The 14,926-nt window shown below is 45.4% G+C and overlaps 3 protein-coding genes across 3 annotated transcripts; 2 read left to right on the top strand and 1 right to left on the bottom strand.

Annotated features, from left to right (window-relative positions):
- The first annotated feature begins 321 nt into the window (after positions 1 to 321).
- Positions 322 to 3,539, top strand: pgam1b (phosphoglycerate mutase 1b). The gene is made up of 4 exons (XM_027031605.2): positions 322 to 620; positions 1,336 to 1,610; positions 2,138 to 2,318; positions 3,025 to 3,539. Exons 1-4 carry the CDS (start codon positions 482 to 484, stop codon positions 3,192 to 3,194), a joined length of 765 nt encoding a protein of 254 aa, XP_026887406.1. The 5' UTR covers positions 322 to 481; the 3' UTR covers positions 3,195 to 3,539.
- An 871-nt stretch (positions 3,540 to 4,410) lies between these two features.
- exosc1 (exosome component 1) lies at positions 4,411 to 8,688 on the top strand. Its single transcript, XM_027031606.2, has 8 exons — positions 4,411 to 4,515; positions 5,141 to 5,256; positions 5,451 to 5,525; positions 5,712 to 5,800; positions 6,220 to 6,253; positions 7,206 to 7,256; positions 7,431 to 7,515; positions 8,013 to 8,688. The coding sequence occupies exons 1-8, from the start codon at positions 4,488 to 4,490 to the stop codon at positions 8,117 to 8,119; spliced, it is 585 nt and encodes a 194-aa protein (XP_026887407.1). The 5' UTR covers positions 4,411 to 4,487; the 3' UTR covers positions 8,120 to 8,688.
- knop1 (lysine-rich nucleolar protein 1) lies at positions 8,463 to 14,708 on the bottom strand. Its single transcript, XM_027031611.2, has 5 exons — positions 14,644 to 14,708; positions 11,260 to 13,718; positions 10,334 to 10,396; positions 10,202 to 10,255; positions 8,463 to 9,667 (listed from the first exon to the last, which is right to left on the bottom strand). Exons 2-5 carry the CDS (start codon positions 13,573 to 13,575, stop codon positions 9,362 to 9,364), a joined length of 2,739 nt encoding a protein of 912 aa, XP_026887412.2. The 5' UTR covers positions 13,576 to 13,718; positions 14,644 to 14,708; the 3' UTR covers positions 8,463 to 9,361.
- Between the last annotated feature and the right edge of the window lie 218 nt (positions 14,709 to 14,926).

Raw genomic sequence — 14,926 nt, 5'->3', positions numbered from 1 at the left:
GTGTGTAACTCAATTAAAAATCTAGTACATATGTGTAAATGGGTAGTTGTTTCAATGTTTGTGTAGCCTGCGGCTATTTTTGAAACATATAAAAATGTGTATATATAAATGAGCTTATATTTAACCTAGAGATATCCGGTTCAAAAGCACTCAAGGGTTGTCCTTTTGGCATGCTATACCAAAAGAAAAGGCTCAGGCAGAATTAGTAGGCCTTGGTTTTAAATGACAGTCAAGGTCACGTCGCTGCGGGGGTGGTGAAACCTGCGCTGTCTTCCTCCGTCGGTCGCTACGGGCCTTCTGATTGGTCGGGAAACACCGGAAGCGCTCTTAACTTCCCTGGTCCCTCCGCATCGGAAACGTCGACCGCCGAGTCACCGTGTGAGAACGTGATCCTGTCCACATCCCTTCCTCACGTCTCGGAGGCCTCAAGGTTGTGTCCCCCGTTATTCGGTGCCGTAATTTCCCGTCGAGGTTCAACGAGATGGCCGCCTACAGGCTGGTGCTGATCCGCCACGGAGAAAGCTGCTGGAACCTGGAGAATCGCTTCTGCGGTTGGTTCGACGCCGATCTGAGCGAAAACGGAATACTGGAGGCGAAGAGGGGTGGCAAGGCGCTCAAAGGTAACGAGCCTCACGGCTCCCCTCGGCCCTGGATTACGGTTCCGGCCGGTCGGTACGAGATGTGCGGGGTTTGTCCGTAGAGATGGAGCAGGTATCCTTAGCTGGCTCGGTCACTGCGGCAGGACGTTGGTTTAGTTTAAGCCGAATTCGCTGTAATGAACTGATGTTGGTACAGGCCTACCGGTCTGTATTTGTAGCCGACTTCGACCATTTTATGCGACGGCAGCAGAAATGACCTAGTCATTTAAAAAGAAGGAGCCAAATGAGGAAACGAGGGTGAATTCTTTTACGATTTCATTCAAAGAACCAGTGACTGTCTCTTTTGTCTGTTTCTGATTAAAATGTAAAAAAATTGGATGGACTACATGATTTTTTTTATATAGTGTAAAAGACACTGTCTTGTCAAGTGTGGTGATGTACATACTGCTCACCGGCTGTTCTGAATTTTGCATGGCTGCAAAACTGCTCTTGGACAGACGTTGGGGTTCGTGGAGGGATGCTGCGTCGCAGAATCAGTGTTGTGTGCTGTAACATTGTACGAGTTTATTCAATAGCGAGTCATTTTCTAAAGTACTCCTGCGGAGATGCTACCAGCCACATTTTCTAAAAAACCGTTACACTGTAGTCAAATATTTTAGTTGAAATGTTTAAAAAATTGGCCCTTTTTCTTGCATGTTTTCATCTTTTGCTGTGTTGTCCTCCCTCCTCTGGACAGAGGAGGGCTACGAGTTCGACGTGTGCTACACGTCAGTTCTGAAGCGGGCCATCCGGACCCTGTGGCTGGTTCTGGAGAATGTGGACCAGATGTGGCTTCCCGTGCACCGCACGTGGCGTCTCAACGAGCGCCACTACGGTGCTCTGACGGGCCTCAATAAGGCCGAGACGGCGGCCAAGCACGGCGAGGAGCAGGTGAAGATCTGGAGGCGCTCCTATGACGTCCCACCTCCGCCCATGGAATCGGACCACAGCTACTACTCCACCATCAGCCAGGTGGGGCTACCTCCCTGAGGAGGCTTGGGGACGAGGCTACTGGAGGAATAATTATTTACCCCTGGGTGTTCCAGATTCGTGTCCGTGACTCTGTTCTAGGGTTAGCTTTAACGGTGGCGTGTGTGGGTTTAGCTGTCAGGATCTGGATGTGTGATGCATATGGTGGGAGGGAATCCCAGTCTTAATCCCAGTCTTAATCCCAGTCTTAATCCTAGTCTAGGATCATTTTGGTCATAGAATTAGACGTGACCCGGTTAAAGACCTATATTCAAGTATATGCTCTTAAGTTTGATGCATTTATTTTAATGCTGCATTTCTGGTCAGCATTACTAGAGTAGAGCTTTAACCTAAGTTCAGTCTAGCATACCATGCAGAAACCAAAACCTACTTCTTTGTCTATATTTGCTTGAAATGTAAGAATTTCAGTCTCGGAGAAAAGCGGCTTTGTAATGACCTTTTGAAACGCTAAAGTGAAGTCTCCGTTAAAAGTCCTGCCACTGCCACACTAATCCCCCACTTTCCTGCAGGACCGTCGCTATGCCGACCTGACGGAAGACCAGCTGCCTTCATGTGAGAGTCTGAAGGACACCATCGCTCGTGCTCTGCCCTTCTGGAACGAGGAGATCGTTCCGCAGATCAAAGAGGGCAAGAGGGTGCTCATTGCTGCTCACGGCAATAGTCTCCGTGGCATCGTCAAGCACCTGGAGGGTGAGCACCTCGGCCTTTCAGAAAACCATGTACAACCATTATACGAAAATATTAAAAGCGCAAAGTAAAGATGGAAGACAGTTAAGGACAGAGATAAACATAAACATACACAAAATTAGAATGAGCAGAAAAAAATGACCAACAAATAAACACACAGAGAGCCACGATGTACCGTATTTATCAAGTTAAATGGATAAATATTCCATCCTGAAAAAGTAATTCGCTTTAGGGTGGCATGATGAATAAACATCAATATCTTATTATACTACTAAAATTCTGTTTTGCAATTAAATGAATACATATTTCATGTGCAGTACAGCTTCCTATATGTTGAGACACCTCAGTGACCCCTACACTGCTGCTGTCAGCTGTTCTAAAAAACTGACCTGCTTTAATTTGTCCAAAATGATTTCCGTCTGTTGGAATGTGTCAGAGCTGTGAGTCTTCAAAACTCCGTCACACTCCTCTGGAAACGCAGCCACTGCTCTGGGTGTTTTTCAGTGCTAATTTGCATTGCAGCATTCAGTATCTCAGTATTCAGTATTGCGAAGAGGTTGCGGTTAATGACCCTAGAAATTCTCACATGGCAAGTAGTTACTGGGAAATGCTATGTTTGTGCCGATGCCTCCACCACCACCTGATTTAAATGAGCTACTACACGTAGAACCTGACCCACGCCCGCCTTTATTACTTTGCGTATGTTCAGGTATGACGGAGGAGGCCATCATGGAGCTGAACCTTCCCACAGGCATACCCATCCTGTACGAGCTGGACAAGAACCTGAAGCCCCTGAAGCCCATGCAGTTCCTCGGGGACGAAGAGACCGTCCGCAAGGCCATGGAGGCCGTGGCCGCTCAGGGCAAAGCCAAGAAGTAGAGGGAGGGAGAGAGGGAGGGAGAGAGAGAGAGGTAGAGGGAGAGAGAGGTAGAGGGGGGGGGGTGAGAGAGAGGTAGAGGGAGAGAGGAAATCAGTTTCACATAAACACGTGTAGTGTTGTACATGATGGTTTCTTGTTGACTGAAATTCATAAAGAACACAATCCAGTGGTTTACAATGGGCCCAATAATAAATAACTTATGATCAATAATTCATTCAGCTACATCCAGCTCAACACTCAGAAGGGACCACATAAACAAATCTGGGGCTCTTAGAAAACATATATTCCACATATTCATGTTCTTTGCACACACAAAGCTACCTAAGATGTTTTCCCCAAAGCAGTTCAAGCAATACTGTAATCTCAGTTTAAACAATTATTGCAACCTTGAGCAGTCTAGGCACAGGCAGTTATAAATTGCACATCTCAAAAGAAGGTACGTGGCTTTGCTCTGTTGTGTTAGATCTATGGCAACGGTATCCAGGCAACAGTGTTCTGCTGCCCTGTCGTCAATGAATTCCGTGTGTCCTTTCTAGCAGAGAATCCAAATGATCTAATTTCTACACTGCAGCATGACTCAGAGACAGCCTACACACATGGGTGGTCTCTACCAGACATGGAAATTAATCCACCTAAAAGCCACAGCCAACGTGCGCCATATTTCAGAGGAGCCTTCCTTTAAATGTGCTCTACTTGAGTTGTTGTTTAGGAATATTCCTAACTTACCTGGCCATTTCAGACTTCAGAGGCAACTGTTACAAAGTTTTGTTCTTCCCTGTCTACTACTGAACTCATTGCGTGTTGAAAATAATATAGTGTCGTTCGCAACATAAGTATTTAAATGTCTTATGATTGTGTATTTATATATATATATATATATATATATATATATATATATATAAAATATGCGCATATACACACACACACACACAATTAATGTTGAAAGTCCATATATATTATATTGTTGTAAGTGTGATATTCCTAAGAATATTAATGGCACACTTCATATTATAGTTTTGCTCAACTGAATGAAATGGCACTGTCATTCTTGACCCTACCCTAGTGTCTGTGTGCAATCATTAAACGTTGGCTAAGCAGAAAGATGATTTGACTTGTTTTTAAAAGGCTGAATAGTCTGACCAGTGAGTCAAAAGAGAAACACGTGTTGACGTTTGCAACAACAAAGATGGCGTTTCAAGTGTACCATATTGTTTCAATCTGCTTGACCAATCAGCGAAGCCTAATAGTGTTAGTACCAGCCAATCGGGTCTTCTTAGTGTCTTCTTGAAAACATGTCGCCTATGAAGCTGTGTGTTCCAGGTATGTGAATACTGTAGACATATTTTACTACGGCGCATAGTTAATTTACTAACCAGGGCCTTGGGGAATAGTTTTATTTGCGCTTCGTGTTCGTTGGTGTGGATGAAGAGGCTAAAACGAATGAAAAGCCCTCGCGTACATTTCTTTGGGCTGAATCATCAGCACGCGCTAGCTAGCCTAGCTAGGTCAGTGTTACGGTTTTGTTCGTTTTAAATGCATAAATGTCCGACTTCAGTAACAGTGTACCGAACGACCGATATGTTATTTATTCAGCTGACATTTCAGTAACGTGCTGTTGGCTGACTTTTACTTTACGGGTCAGTCAACTAGTTTGGTGAGCCTTGCCCACCGCCCGCGGCGCGAGAGCGCTCGGTTAGTTTTCAGCGTTCCATTTTAAAATGTTTTGATTCGCTTTCACGTAAATCGTTACGAGTGTGACTGTGGACTCTGGTTTAATCAGAACTAGATGTGTCTTAACACGACCGAAACTTGTGCGACACCTGTTCGCAGTGGTAAAATGCGTTGCATGGCATGAATCCGGTGGACATTGTAAACGTGGAATTACTGTGTTATAGAACAGTTCAAAATCTGCAGTTTCCTGTGCGTGTTTATTGTCTGTTTGAAGGCGAAAGGCTTTGCAGTACGGAGGACTGCATCCCCGGCGCGGGCACCTATCTGCGGCACGGCTACGTTTTCGCCTCGCTCGCGGGCTACGTGCTGAGGAGGAACGAAGGCGAGGAGGCGAGTACCCGAGAGCTCGTGCGCGAGGCTTGCACAGCAATGGTGTTGCGCAATCAAGGCGCAACAACGTTTAAAGAACATGCCAAATCGTGACTAAGCACGTAACTGTGACCTCGCTATAATGTCTAATGGCCATACGGGAAGAAGACTCAAGGCTGGTCTGATTTTGCTTTTCATTCCGCTTGGCTTTGCAGCTTCCAGTAATTTCGGTCGTCAAGGAGACAGAGGCGCAACTTTTGCCTGATGTTGGCGCCATTGTCACGTGCAAGGTGAGCGTCAGATCTGCTCGCTTTCTTTGAATCGTTGCACTGGACGTCTGCAAGGTCGTATTAGACTACACCGCTTATGATGAACAGAGCGTGGGTGATGCGGTTTCAGGGAGTTTGTGGATCTGTTTCGATCACTATGCCCTTTTCACAATCATTGATTCTGCTGTGTGAACCTTCCACACCCAGGTGACGAGTATTAACCCTCGCTATGCCAAGGTGCACATAATCTATGTGGGCTCCACGCCTCTCAAAGACCATTTCAGAGGCACAATCAGGTACATGCATGGGCACGTGCACACACATGCACACACTTGCTCAAAGGCCCTTTAAAGTTGTGCTCCAAGCTTCACCTGCTCAACTGTTATGCATGGAATCTAGCTTATGCTGTTACATGTGTGAACAAAGCTGGGCCAGCTGTTGTGCTGGGGACCTCAGGCCTGCTGCTGGAGCTCAGTCACAATACGGCAGGATAGGGCTGGAAGAAACACCTTCTGGTACTCGCATCCAGAAGCTTAGAACACATGTCTGGCAAAAGCTTGGCCTGAATGGATGTGAGGGAAGAAAGTAATAACCCCCCCAGTTCATGTCTGATTTGATCACAGTGCTTGTAAAGCTGCTTAAACTGATTGATAGATGCCACCATAGCGCTGTTACGTGGCTTCATCGATGTGCTCTCATACTTTGGTGCAAACAGGAAAGAAGATGTGAGAGCGACAGAGAAAGACAAGGTGAGTAAAGCGGCGCTCGCCATCTACAAACACTCGCAGGAGTAAAGAAGGCCTCTACATCTAAAACACTTCCACAAACAGAGCTCATCTACAAACACTCGCAGGAGTAAAGAAGGCCTCTACATCTAAAACACTTCCACAAACAGAGCTCATCTACAAACACTCGCAGGAGTAAAGAAGGCCTCTACATCTAAAACACTGTAGAGTAGAACACTTCCACAAACAGAGCTCATCTACAAACACTCGCAGGAGTAAAGAAGGCCTCTACATCTAAAACACTGTAGAGTAGAACACTTCCACAAACAGAGCTCATCTACAAACACTCGCAGGAGTAAAGAAGGCCTCTACATCTAAAACACTGTAGAGTAGAACACTTCCACAAACAGAGCTCATCTACAAACACTCGCAGGAGTAAAGAAGGCCTCTACATCTAAAACACTGTAGAGTAGAACACTTCCACAAACAGAGCTCATCTACAAACACTCGCAGGAGTAAAGAAGGCCTCTACATGTAAAACACTTCCACAAACAGAGCTCATCTACAAACACTCGCAGGAGTAAAGAAGGCCTCTACATGTAAAACACTTCCACAAACAGAGCTCATCTACAAACACTCGCAGGAGTAAAGAAGGCCTCTACATCTAAAACACTGTAGAGTAAAACACTTCCACAAACAGCTCATCTACAAACACTCGCAGGAGTAAAGAAGGCCTCTACATCTAAAACACTGTAGAGTAAAACACTTCCACGAATTTGTAGTCCTCAAATGATCTAGTTTATGTGGGTCTCCCACATGGAGGTGGCCATGTTTTGAAGTAGATTTAGTACAGAATCTCTGAAACATCCAGGCCACTAGGTGTCAGTATAATGGCTTTCATAAAGTCAAGAAACGGCTTTAAAATGACTTGCTTCTCCTTTAAAGTTAAAAGGCTTGTGCATGTGCTTTTCTGCAGGTGGAAACGTATAAAAGTTTTAGACCTGGTGACATTGTTCTTGCCAAGGTGGTATCCTCTAATATGTCTATAGTATATAGTTGCTAAAAATGGAGGCATTGGCCTTCTCCACCCCCTGAAATATCTAAATGTAGTACACTGTTGCGTGATGCCCACAGAATCGTTATGGGGCACAAGTTCTGTCCCCAGAATGCCTTGCTGTTTAACCTTGACCCCAGTGTCTAGATCTCGTTGGGTGATGTGCAGTCGAACTACCTGCTGACCACCGCAGAGAATGAACTGGGCGTGGTCGTGGCTCACAGTGAAGCAGGTGAGTGGACACACCCACTCAGGTGCCACATGCAGCTACCCGCCAATCTAAACGCAGGGTCATCACACAACTGAGGCGAACACTGACGTGTTCGCCTCAGACTGCACCGAAGAGAAAGATGAGGGTGGGTTGGTGAACTGTATATTGTTTACATATGTTTACTCACAAATTAATAAAAGCATTTGGTTTGGATCAGTAAAAATCAGTAATAAACACTAAACATTTTGGGTCAGTGTTGGAATTCAAGACCAGTCCAAATCAGCCTCTGGCTTGGACGGGTCTTTTTGTGTTTATGCTTACGAATTCACATTTTACGCACGTCATTTTGCAGAAAACTAATATTATATATAATATTATAAACTGTTGAAAGCGAGCAGATATAAATGTTGCAGAATTGTTATACACAAAATCATACTTGATTGTAAATGTTTAGTGGGGGAGCATGGCTTGTTTGGCACACTTTTGTTTTTGTCTCCTTCAACCTCATCCCACCCCAGGGGTACAGATGGTGCCCATCAGCTGGTGTGAGATGCAGTGCCCCAGCACACACAGCAAAGAGTTCCGCAAGGTGGCACGGGTACAGCCGCAGTACCTGCAGGCCTGAACCGGACGCAGCTTACCCTTCCATACCTTACTCCCGGAACACACAGCTTCTCGCTCTCTCTCTCACACACACACAGGCCATGGGGCCCAAAATGAGACTAGGCATGATGTAGACTCTCCTGTCCTATTCCTGGATTTGGGGACAGATATTTCCCTGCTCTCCATGTCTAATTTGCCTAGAATTTTAAATGTAGACAGTGACATTTAGCCAAGGCTAGCATCACACGAGTCTGAAGGTGTGGGCTAGACCTTGTATGCTCTCAGAGGTAAACTGGCAGATATGAGCCAACAGTTCCAGACCTCCAGGCACTCTAGAACTACTCTCCAGAATGGGTGGGCTTTACCAGGTCCCTGATGACATCTGCATGAGGAAGCTGGGTTTCGTCACAGGACTTTGAAGTAACTCATTTCCAGCTGTGTTTTCAGGGCTGTAAAACGCATGAACCACTTGGAAAAGGATCAGATACTTTTTTTTTTTCTGTTTTATTCTGAATTTCTGATTTTTATACTTCTCTTTTCTGTACAGAGGTCATGTATTTACAAGAGACAAAATAAAATGCTTCTTCTGGATCGTGCCACTTTATCTTCATATTTTAGTTTGACATCAGTGTTTTTTTGGGGGGTTTTTTAAATGAAAAAATGTAAACAGAAAATTTCCAAATTATACAGACTGAAGCCTAAAACAAACTTTCTATAAAAGTCAGAAACCATGATGTTTCGAATCCTATACATGGTGTGCAATGTGTTCAGTGTGCATATTACAACAGTAGATGTCTGAATCATTGCTACACCATTTGATGTGAGGAATCTTGACTTTTGTCTGGTGTCACACTTCATCATATGAAAAGTAGGGCAGAGACTCCAGTCCAGGGTTAATGGTGTCTCCTGCTTAAAATGAAAGGCTTCGAGGTTTGCCAGAGTTAATCCAGAGGAGGGATAGTACTGCAGTCATGGGTTCCACCAGCCTATTAAATACGGGGTCACTCCGTTCTGCACCCCGGAATCCTAGGCTGGAACGAGCAGCAATTTAAGGGCAAAATTTTTTAAAAAGAGCAAAAATTAATCTACAACTGTCTTTCTTCAGTCTTTGATGATCAAAAAACTTTGTAAAAATGTAAGATATGTGTGTGATAGAATAAGTATCCCAGATTCTCCTCACAGGACGAAGATGCGATCATTCGAACAAGTCATGTAAAAATACATTCTTTTATGGCTGTCCATATATGCCATGTTCTTTTCTGCCTCAGTCATCAAATCGTATTGAGTTCCGAGCATTGGCATCAATAGCAAATTTCTTATTGGATGGCGCTGAAAACCCCAGTCCTGCCCCTTTGTTCTGAAAGTCCATGCGACGGTTCTGAGCACGCTCAAATTCTCCCAGGAGGCCTTGCTGTAAAGTCTGTTGGCTCTCCTTCCCCAGAGCCATGTTGAACCGCTCACTCTTTTGTCTGATTGGCTGGCTGCCCTTCTTAAATCCGCCCATCAACCGCAGGAACTTAATCTGTTTCTCAGAGTTGTCAAAATGAGCCGTGTCCCACTGACCAAAGTTCTGCAAGGAAACAAACAAAAAAAAGTCAAACATCCTTCGTCCTGAATCAGTGTAGTTTGGACGTATGAGGCATAATTTCCCCCTACTCTTTAGGAGCAAGGAAATCAAACACTCCTTAGATATTATTCAAGAATACATTATTTAAAATAATGAGAATATGCTCATAAGGTACACCTGAATATCCTGTTCATATACCACTGGTTTCATTATTAGTTTTTAGAATAGTTGTCATACATTTCATTAAATGGCATTCTTACACAGTAATAATTGATGGACTCTTAAAGACCAACCAGTATGGTCCTCTATGCATTACTGTCACTAACACTAGCTATAACATCCAAGAAGGGTTTTGGAACAATGTTAAAACCATGTATTGAAGCAGTCTGAGACCAAATTGTTGAGTCTCCCGAGACCCCCCCCCCCCCACACACACTCCAGTACCCCATTTAATGGTTCATGGTAGTGTGTTCCTGGAAGTGTTTGACTTTTGCACTCTCCTGTGTGTCTGAAGGAGCTGTTTGGGTTGATACTCACTGCCTTGGGTTGAGATTCCTCATCAATCTCTCTTTGCAAGGCTAACCTTCGCGCCTGAAAACAATGCGGTACATTAGATTGAGGTTTGTGCGTCAGGTGGTCAGTCATTTGCATCATCATTTGGCACTTTACCTGATCGATGGAAACCTCGTCTTGATTTCCTGGCCTTGCAGACAGGAATATGATGTCATTAGGCTGCAGAAGCAGACAACAGTATCATTAATCCCAGTGGGATTAAACCCAGTGTTGTTATTAAATCCAGTGTCATTAAACCTAGTGTTGTTATTAAACCCTGTAGGATTACATTAACATTTTACAGCATTTAGCTAATGCTTTTCCAAAGCGACTTGCAAATATGACTGAGTACAACTTGAACAATTGAGGGTTAAAGGCCTTGCTCAGGGGCCCAACAGTGGCAACCTTCTGATTACAAATCTAGTACCTTAACCACTGAGCTACTACTTCCCTGGATTAAACCAGTGCCATTATACCAGTGTCATTAAACCCACTGGGATTAAACCCAGTCATTCAACCAAGTGTTGTGATTTAATCCAGTGTCATTAAACCCAGTGGGATTAAACCAGTGTGAATAAACCCAGTCATTCAACCAAGTGTTGTGATTTAATCCAGTGTCATTAAACCCAGTGGGATTAAACCAGTGTGAATAAACCCAGTCATTCAACCAAGTGTTGTGATTTAATCCAGTGTCATTAAACCCAGTGGGATTAAACCAGTGTGAATAAACCCAGTCATTCAACCAAGTGTTGTGATTTAATCCAGTGTCATTAAACCCAGTGGGATTAAACCAGTGTGATTTAACCCAGTGTTGTCATTAATCTATGTGGTGGTAACTCTGGGTTTAGCACCTAGAACTGACCCATTAATGTAATTCCTCAACAATCACAAACTCTGTGATCTCACTGACATCACAGCATTCTACAGTTAACATTCAGCCAACATTATCTTTATTACACTTTTAATAAAACTAACGAGCATAACAAAACCTCTGTGCCTTGTTTCTCACTTCGAGTGACCTAGAGACCTTTCAGTGCACTTACTCTCTTATCAGCTGCTTGGCCTTCTTCGGTTTCTTCCTCCTGCTTCACCTTCATCTTCCTCATCGTCGGCGTGTCATCAGCATGCTCTTTCGCTCCTTCCACAGACGGGTTTCTGCCACAGCCTCCCTTGTTCTCTGCTGGGAAGTTTTCCTTCTTCCTCTTCTGTTTCTTTTCCGGCTCCTGCCCTCCTGTCCGCTCGGTCGGACTCTCCCTCGCGGTCCTCTTTAGCTCTGCCTTCTCTTTCTTCTTCCTCCTCCTCCTCACATCTCCCTCCTCTTCACTAAGTCCAGCAGACCCCACGCTGCGCTCCTCTTCTGCGCTCTTCTTCCCTTCACCCCCTTCAAGCACGGACTCCCCAAGTCTCTCCTCCACAGCATTTCTCTTCCTCTTCTTCTTCTTCTTCTTGATCCCTCCATGCTCTGGTTCTCCATCAAGCTCTTCCCTCTTCTTTTTCTTCTTCTTGCTGTGCAGCTCTCTGCTCAGTTCCAGTTCCTCCTCCCCTTCTCCTCTGCCCTCCACGGATCCACCCGGACAGCTCTCCTTGCGGCCACCCTCGGATCTCTTCGTCTCCCTAATTTCTTCTGGAGCGACACGGGCTCTCTCATCTCCCCCGCCCAGCTTCACCCTCGTTTTTGTGCTGCCTTGCGGAGCGCCGCCGACGTGCTCGCCCGCGCTCGCTCGCTCCACCTTGCTCTTCCCTTTCTCCTTCCGGCCTCTCGTTTCTCCAGGCACTTCTCCCTTTTCTCTCTCCAGGACTTGGGCCGACGTTTCATTCCTCCTCCTCTTCCTCCTCGCCTCCGCTGGCGGGGCATCTCTGGCCTCCTCCTCCCCCTTCTTTTCCCTCTTTTCTCCTTTGTTCTCCTCCACCCTTCCTTCAGTCGCCTCCTCCTCCCCCTTCTTTTTCCTCTTTTCTCCTTTGTTCTCCTCCACCCTTCCTTCAGTCGCCTCCTCCTCCCCCTTCTTTTCTCCTTTGTTCTCCTCCACCCTTCCTTCAGTCGCCTCCTCCTCCCCCTTCTTTTTCCTCTTTTCTCCTTTGTTCTCCTCCACCCTTCCTTCAGTCGCCTCCTCCTCCCCCTTCTTTTTCCTCTTTTCTCCTTTGTTCTCCTCCACCCTTCCTTCAGTCGCCTCCTCCTCCCCCTTCTTTTTCCTCTTTTCTCCTTTGTTCTCCTCCACCCTTCCTTCAGTCGCCTCCTCCTTCCCCTTCTTTTTCTTCACCTCCTTTTCAGGGTCACCCATGTCCCTCGTTTCTACGCCTTTCACACAGCTCTTCATCTCAACCCCTTTTTCTTTTGCCCCCTTCTTTATCTTCTTTTTCTTGACCTCTTTTTCTGGAACACACGCATCCCTCGTTTCCACACCTCCCTTACCAACCACCACCTCCACTCTTTCTTCTTTAACCTCCTCCTTTATCTTCTTTTTCTTGACCTCTTTTTCTGGAACACCTGCATCCCTCGTTTCCACACCTCCCTTACCAACCACCACCTCCACTCTTTCTTCTTTAACCTCCTCCTTTATCTTCTTTTTCTTGACCTCTTTTTCTGGAACACCTGCATCCCTCGTTTCCACACCTCCCTTACCAACCACCACCTCCACTCTTTCTTCTTTAACCTCCTCCTTTATCTTCTTTTTCTTGACCTCTTTTTCTGGAACACCTGCATCCCTCGTTTCCACACCTCCCTTACCAACCACCACCTCCACTCTTTCTTCTTTAACCTCCTCCTTTATCTTTTTCTTCTTCGCAGGAACACCCACACCCCTCGTTTCCACACCTCCGCCCCTAATGGCCTCCATCCCTTTGTCTTCAACTGTGACCTCCTGCTCCTCCTCCGTCTCGTCGCTGCTCTCCTTCACTGGCAGCCTCCGCCACCCAGCATCCTTGTCCTCTTCTGTCGCCACGGCGCTCTCTTTCCACCTCATCATCGTCTTCTTCCTTTTGCCAGGCCCATTCTGTCCCCGCTCGCCTTCATTTCTGGACCCATTTTCATCGTTCACGCCCATCTTGTTAGAACCAGGCGGGTTTAGCTGCTTCGTCTTCTTCTGCCCCATGGACGCTGGGTCCTTTCTGCCCGTCTCTCCACTACAGCTGGGGCTCGTCTTGCTCGGCAATGTGCTTTCATTATCCAAGGAACCCTGCTGCTGCTTCTCTTCACTGGTTGCTCCCTGCTGCCTTCCAGCATCTTTCAAGTATACCTTTGCTTTCCTCTTGTGTCTGGGGGCGGCCTGCTTAGCTGCCACGTTTTCCTGCGGTGGGCAAGCGGCATCTTCCTGCCTCAACTTTGACATCATCTTAGCCCTTCTCAGGTACGTCTGCAGCATTGAAATGACACGATTCCACTTTTGCTGTTTCGTTTTAATCTTCTTGCGCCTTTTTTCCGTGTTTTGTCCTTAGGGTTCTGTTACTCTGGTGTGTCTCCTCCTTCCTTATGCGTGTTCACACTGACAGCCTGTTGATGCACCATCTGAAATAACAGGAATTACAAGATGCAGTTAAACGCAGTCTGGCAGACAGACAGGGTCGGCTTATCCATTACCACTGTGCATTCAGACCTCTTTTGCACACATCCCTCCATAAAGAGTATTTTTACGACCTGGTTAATAATCACATGACACTGGTTTCGAAGGACACGTTTTTAAGTGACATATAGGCTACTAGGTTACACGGAGTATATTATTCCTGTTTGACTCCGCAGTTTCTTTGTTTTTGGTCAGCCCTCTCATAACGGAATTTCCTGAAGAGTTTCTAGCTCGCTTCCACAATTTAAAACAAGGCATTTTAATTTTTTTTAAATTACGCGGGAAATGTCAAGGTATTTTGGTTTTTACACGGTGGCTCTTAAGCACACTGAACTGATACTTGTCGGTTATACACTGGGTTATCACGAAACCAGTTCACTTTTTAAAATCTTCACAGGCTGACATTAGAAGCCAAGCTCCACGGGTACCGAGTTTACACTACAGCTTTTGTTGAGCACCAGTGAAGTTTTTTAGATCAGCTGGTTAAGAAAAGATGATCGCTATTCACCCTAATGTGTGAGCTAACCTAGTTATCTTAGCTAGCCAAACCACTTAATGTTGCCTGCCTAAGCTAACAGCTTTATGCTTGTTTGATTAAACAACACCCACCCCGTTCGTACCAAATAAACGGATTGTTTACAGATAGCCAGTCGCTGTTTATAGGCGGAGCATGTTAAAGTTGAGATGCTCAATAAACCAGACTGATGGCTGCAGCTCTGTCAGATTACTACAACTAACTTAGTGTTGTGGTCACAAACTACCAGTTGGCAAACGTTTCAAAGGTGAATTCCGAAATAAATCCATATGCAGCAAGGTAAATGCCCTTTGGTGCTTTATTTAGACGATGAAATAACGAAAGAATGAACTTACTGAGAATTACACGTGTGTTACAAGGCTCACATCTGCAGAACAAGCTGGAGTGACCCGGAAGTGCCTGCAACAGCCTTCCTTGGTAACACAAGCACGTGTCCTTAGCGACACCGCGCATCAGTTCAGGCTTTTGAATGTTTTGCTGAAACAACAGTTACGGAGATTTACATTTGTTTGCTAAATCTTATAGAACATTTATTAGTTTCACCCAAGCATTTGCTCTAGAAAAATAGTTATGCCTGTGTACGAGAGTACCCGTCATTGCAGGTGCAGCGCCGATTTT

Source organism: Electrophorus electricus, chromosome 16, assembly GCF_013358815.1.
Source record: "Electrophorus electricus isolate fEleEle1 chromosome 16, fEleEle1.pri, whole genome shotgun sequence".
In the NCBI taxonomy this organism is placed as follows: domain Eukaryota; kingdom Metazoa; phylum Chordata; class Actinopteri; order Gymnotiformes; family Gymnotidae; genus Electrophorus; species Electrophorus electricus.
Note: the sequence above shows the minus strand (reverse complement) of the source record. Positions and strands in the feature narration are given on the sequence as shown.

Bases quoted from the DNA above. Each gene is read 5' to 3' on its own strand.
- exosc1 (XM_027031606.2), top strand. From the start codon at position 4,488: ATGTCGCCTATGAAGCTGTGTGTTCCAG. The intron at 5,526-5,711 runs GTGAGCGTCAGA...TTCCACACCCAG, and splicing joins GCGCCATTGTCACGTGCAAG to GTGACGAGTATTAACCCTCG. The intron at 6,254-7,205 runs GTGAGTAAAGCG...GCTTTTCTGCAG, and splicing joins GAGCGACAGAGAAAGACAAG to GTGGAAACGTATAAAAGTTT.
- pgam1b (XM_027031605.2), top strand. From the start codon at position 482: ATGGCCGCCTACAGGCTGGTGCTGATCCGCCACGGAGAAAGCTGCTGG. The intron at 1,611-2,137 runs GTGGGGCTACCT...ACTTTCCTGCAG, and splicing joins ACTACTCCACCATCAGCCAG to GACCGTCGCTATGCCGACCT. The intron at 2,319-3,024 runs GTGAGCACCTCG...GCGTATGTTCAG, and splicing joins CATCGTCAAGCACCTGGAGG to GTATGACGGAGGAGGCCATC.
- knop1 (XM_027031611.2), bottom strand. From the start codon at position 13,575: ATGCTGCAGACGTACCTGAGAAGGGCTAAGATGATGTCAAAGTTGAGG. The intron at 10,397-11,259 runs GTAAGTGCACTG...CTGCTTCTGCAG, and splicing joins GCCAAGCAGCTGATAAGAGA to CCTAATGACATCATATTCCT. The intron at 10,256-10,333 runs GTAAAGTGCCAA...CATTGTTTTCAG, and splicing joins ACGAGGTTTCCATCGATCAG to GCGCGAAGGTTAGCCTTGCA.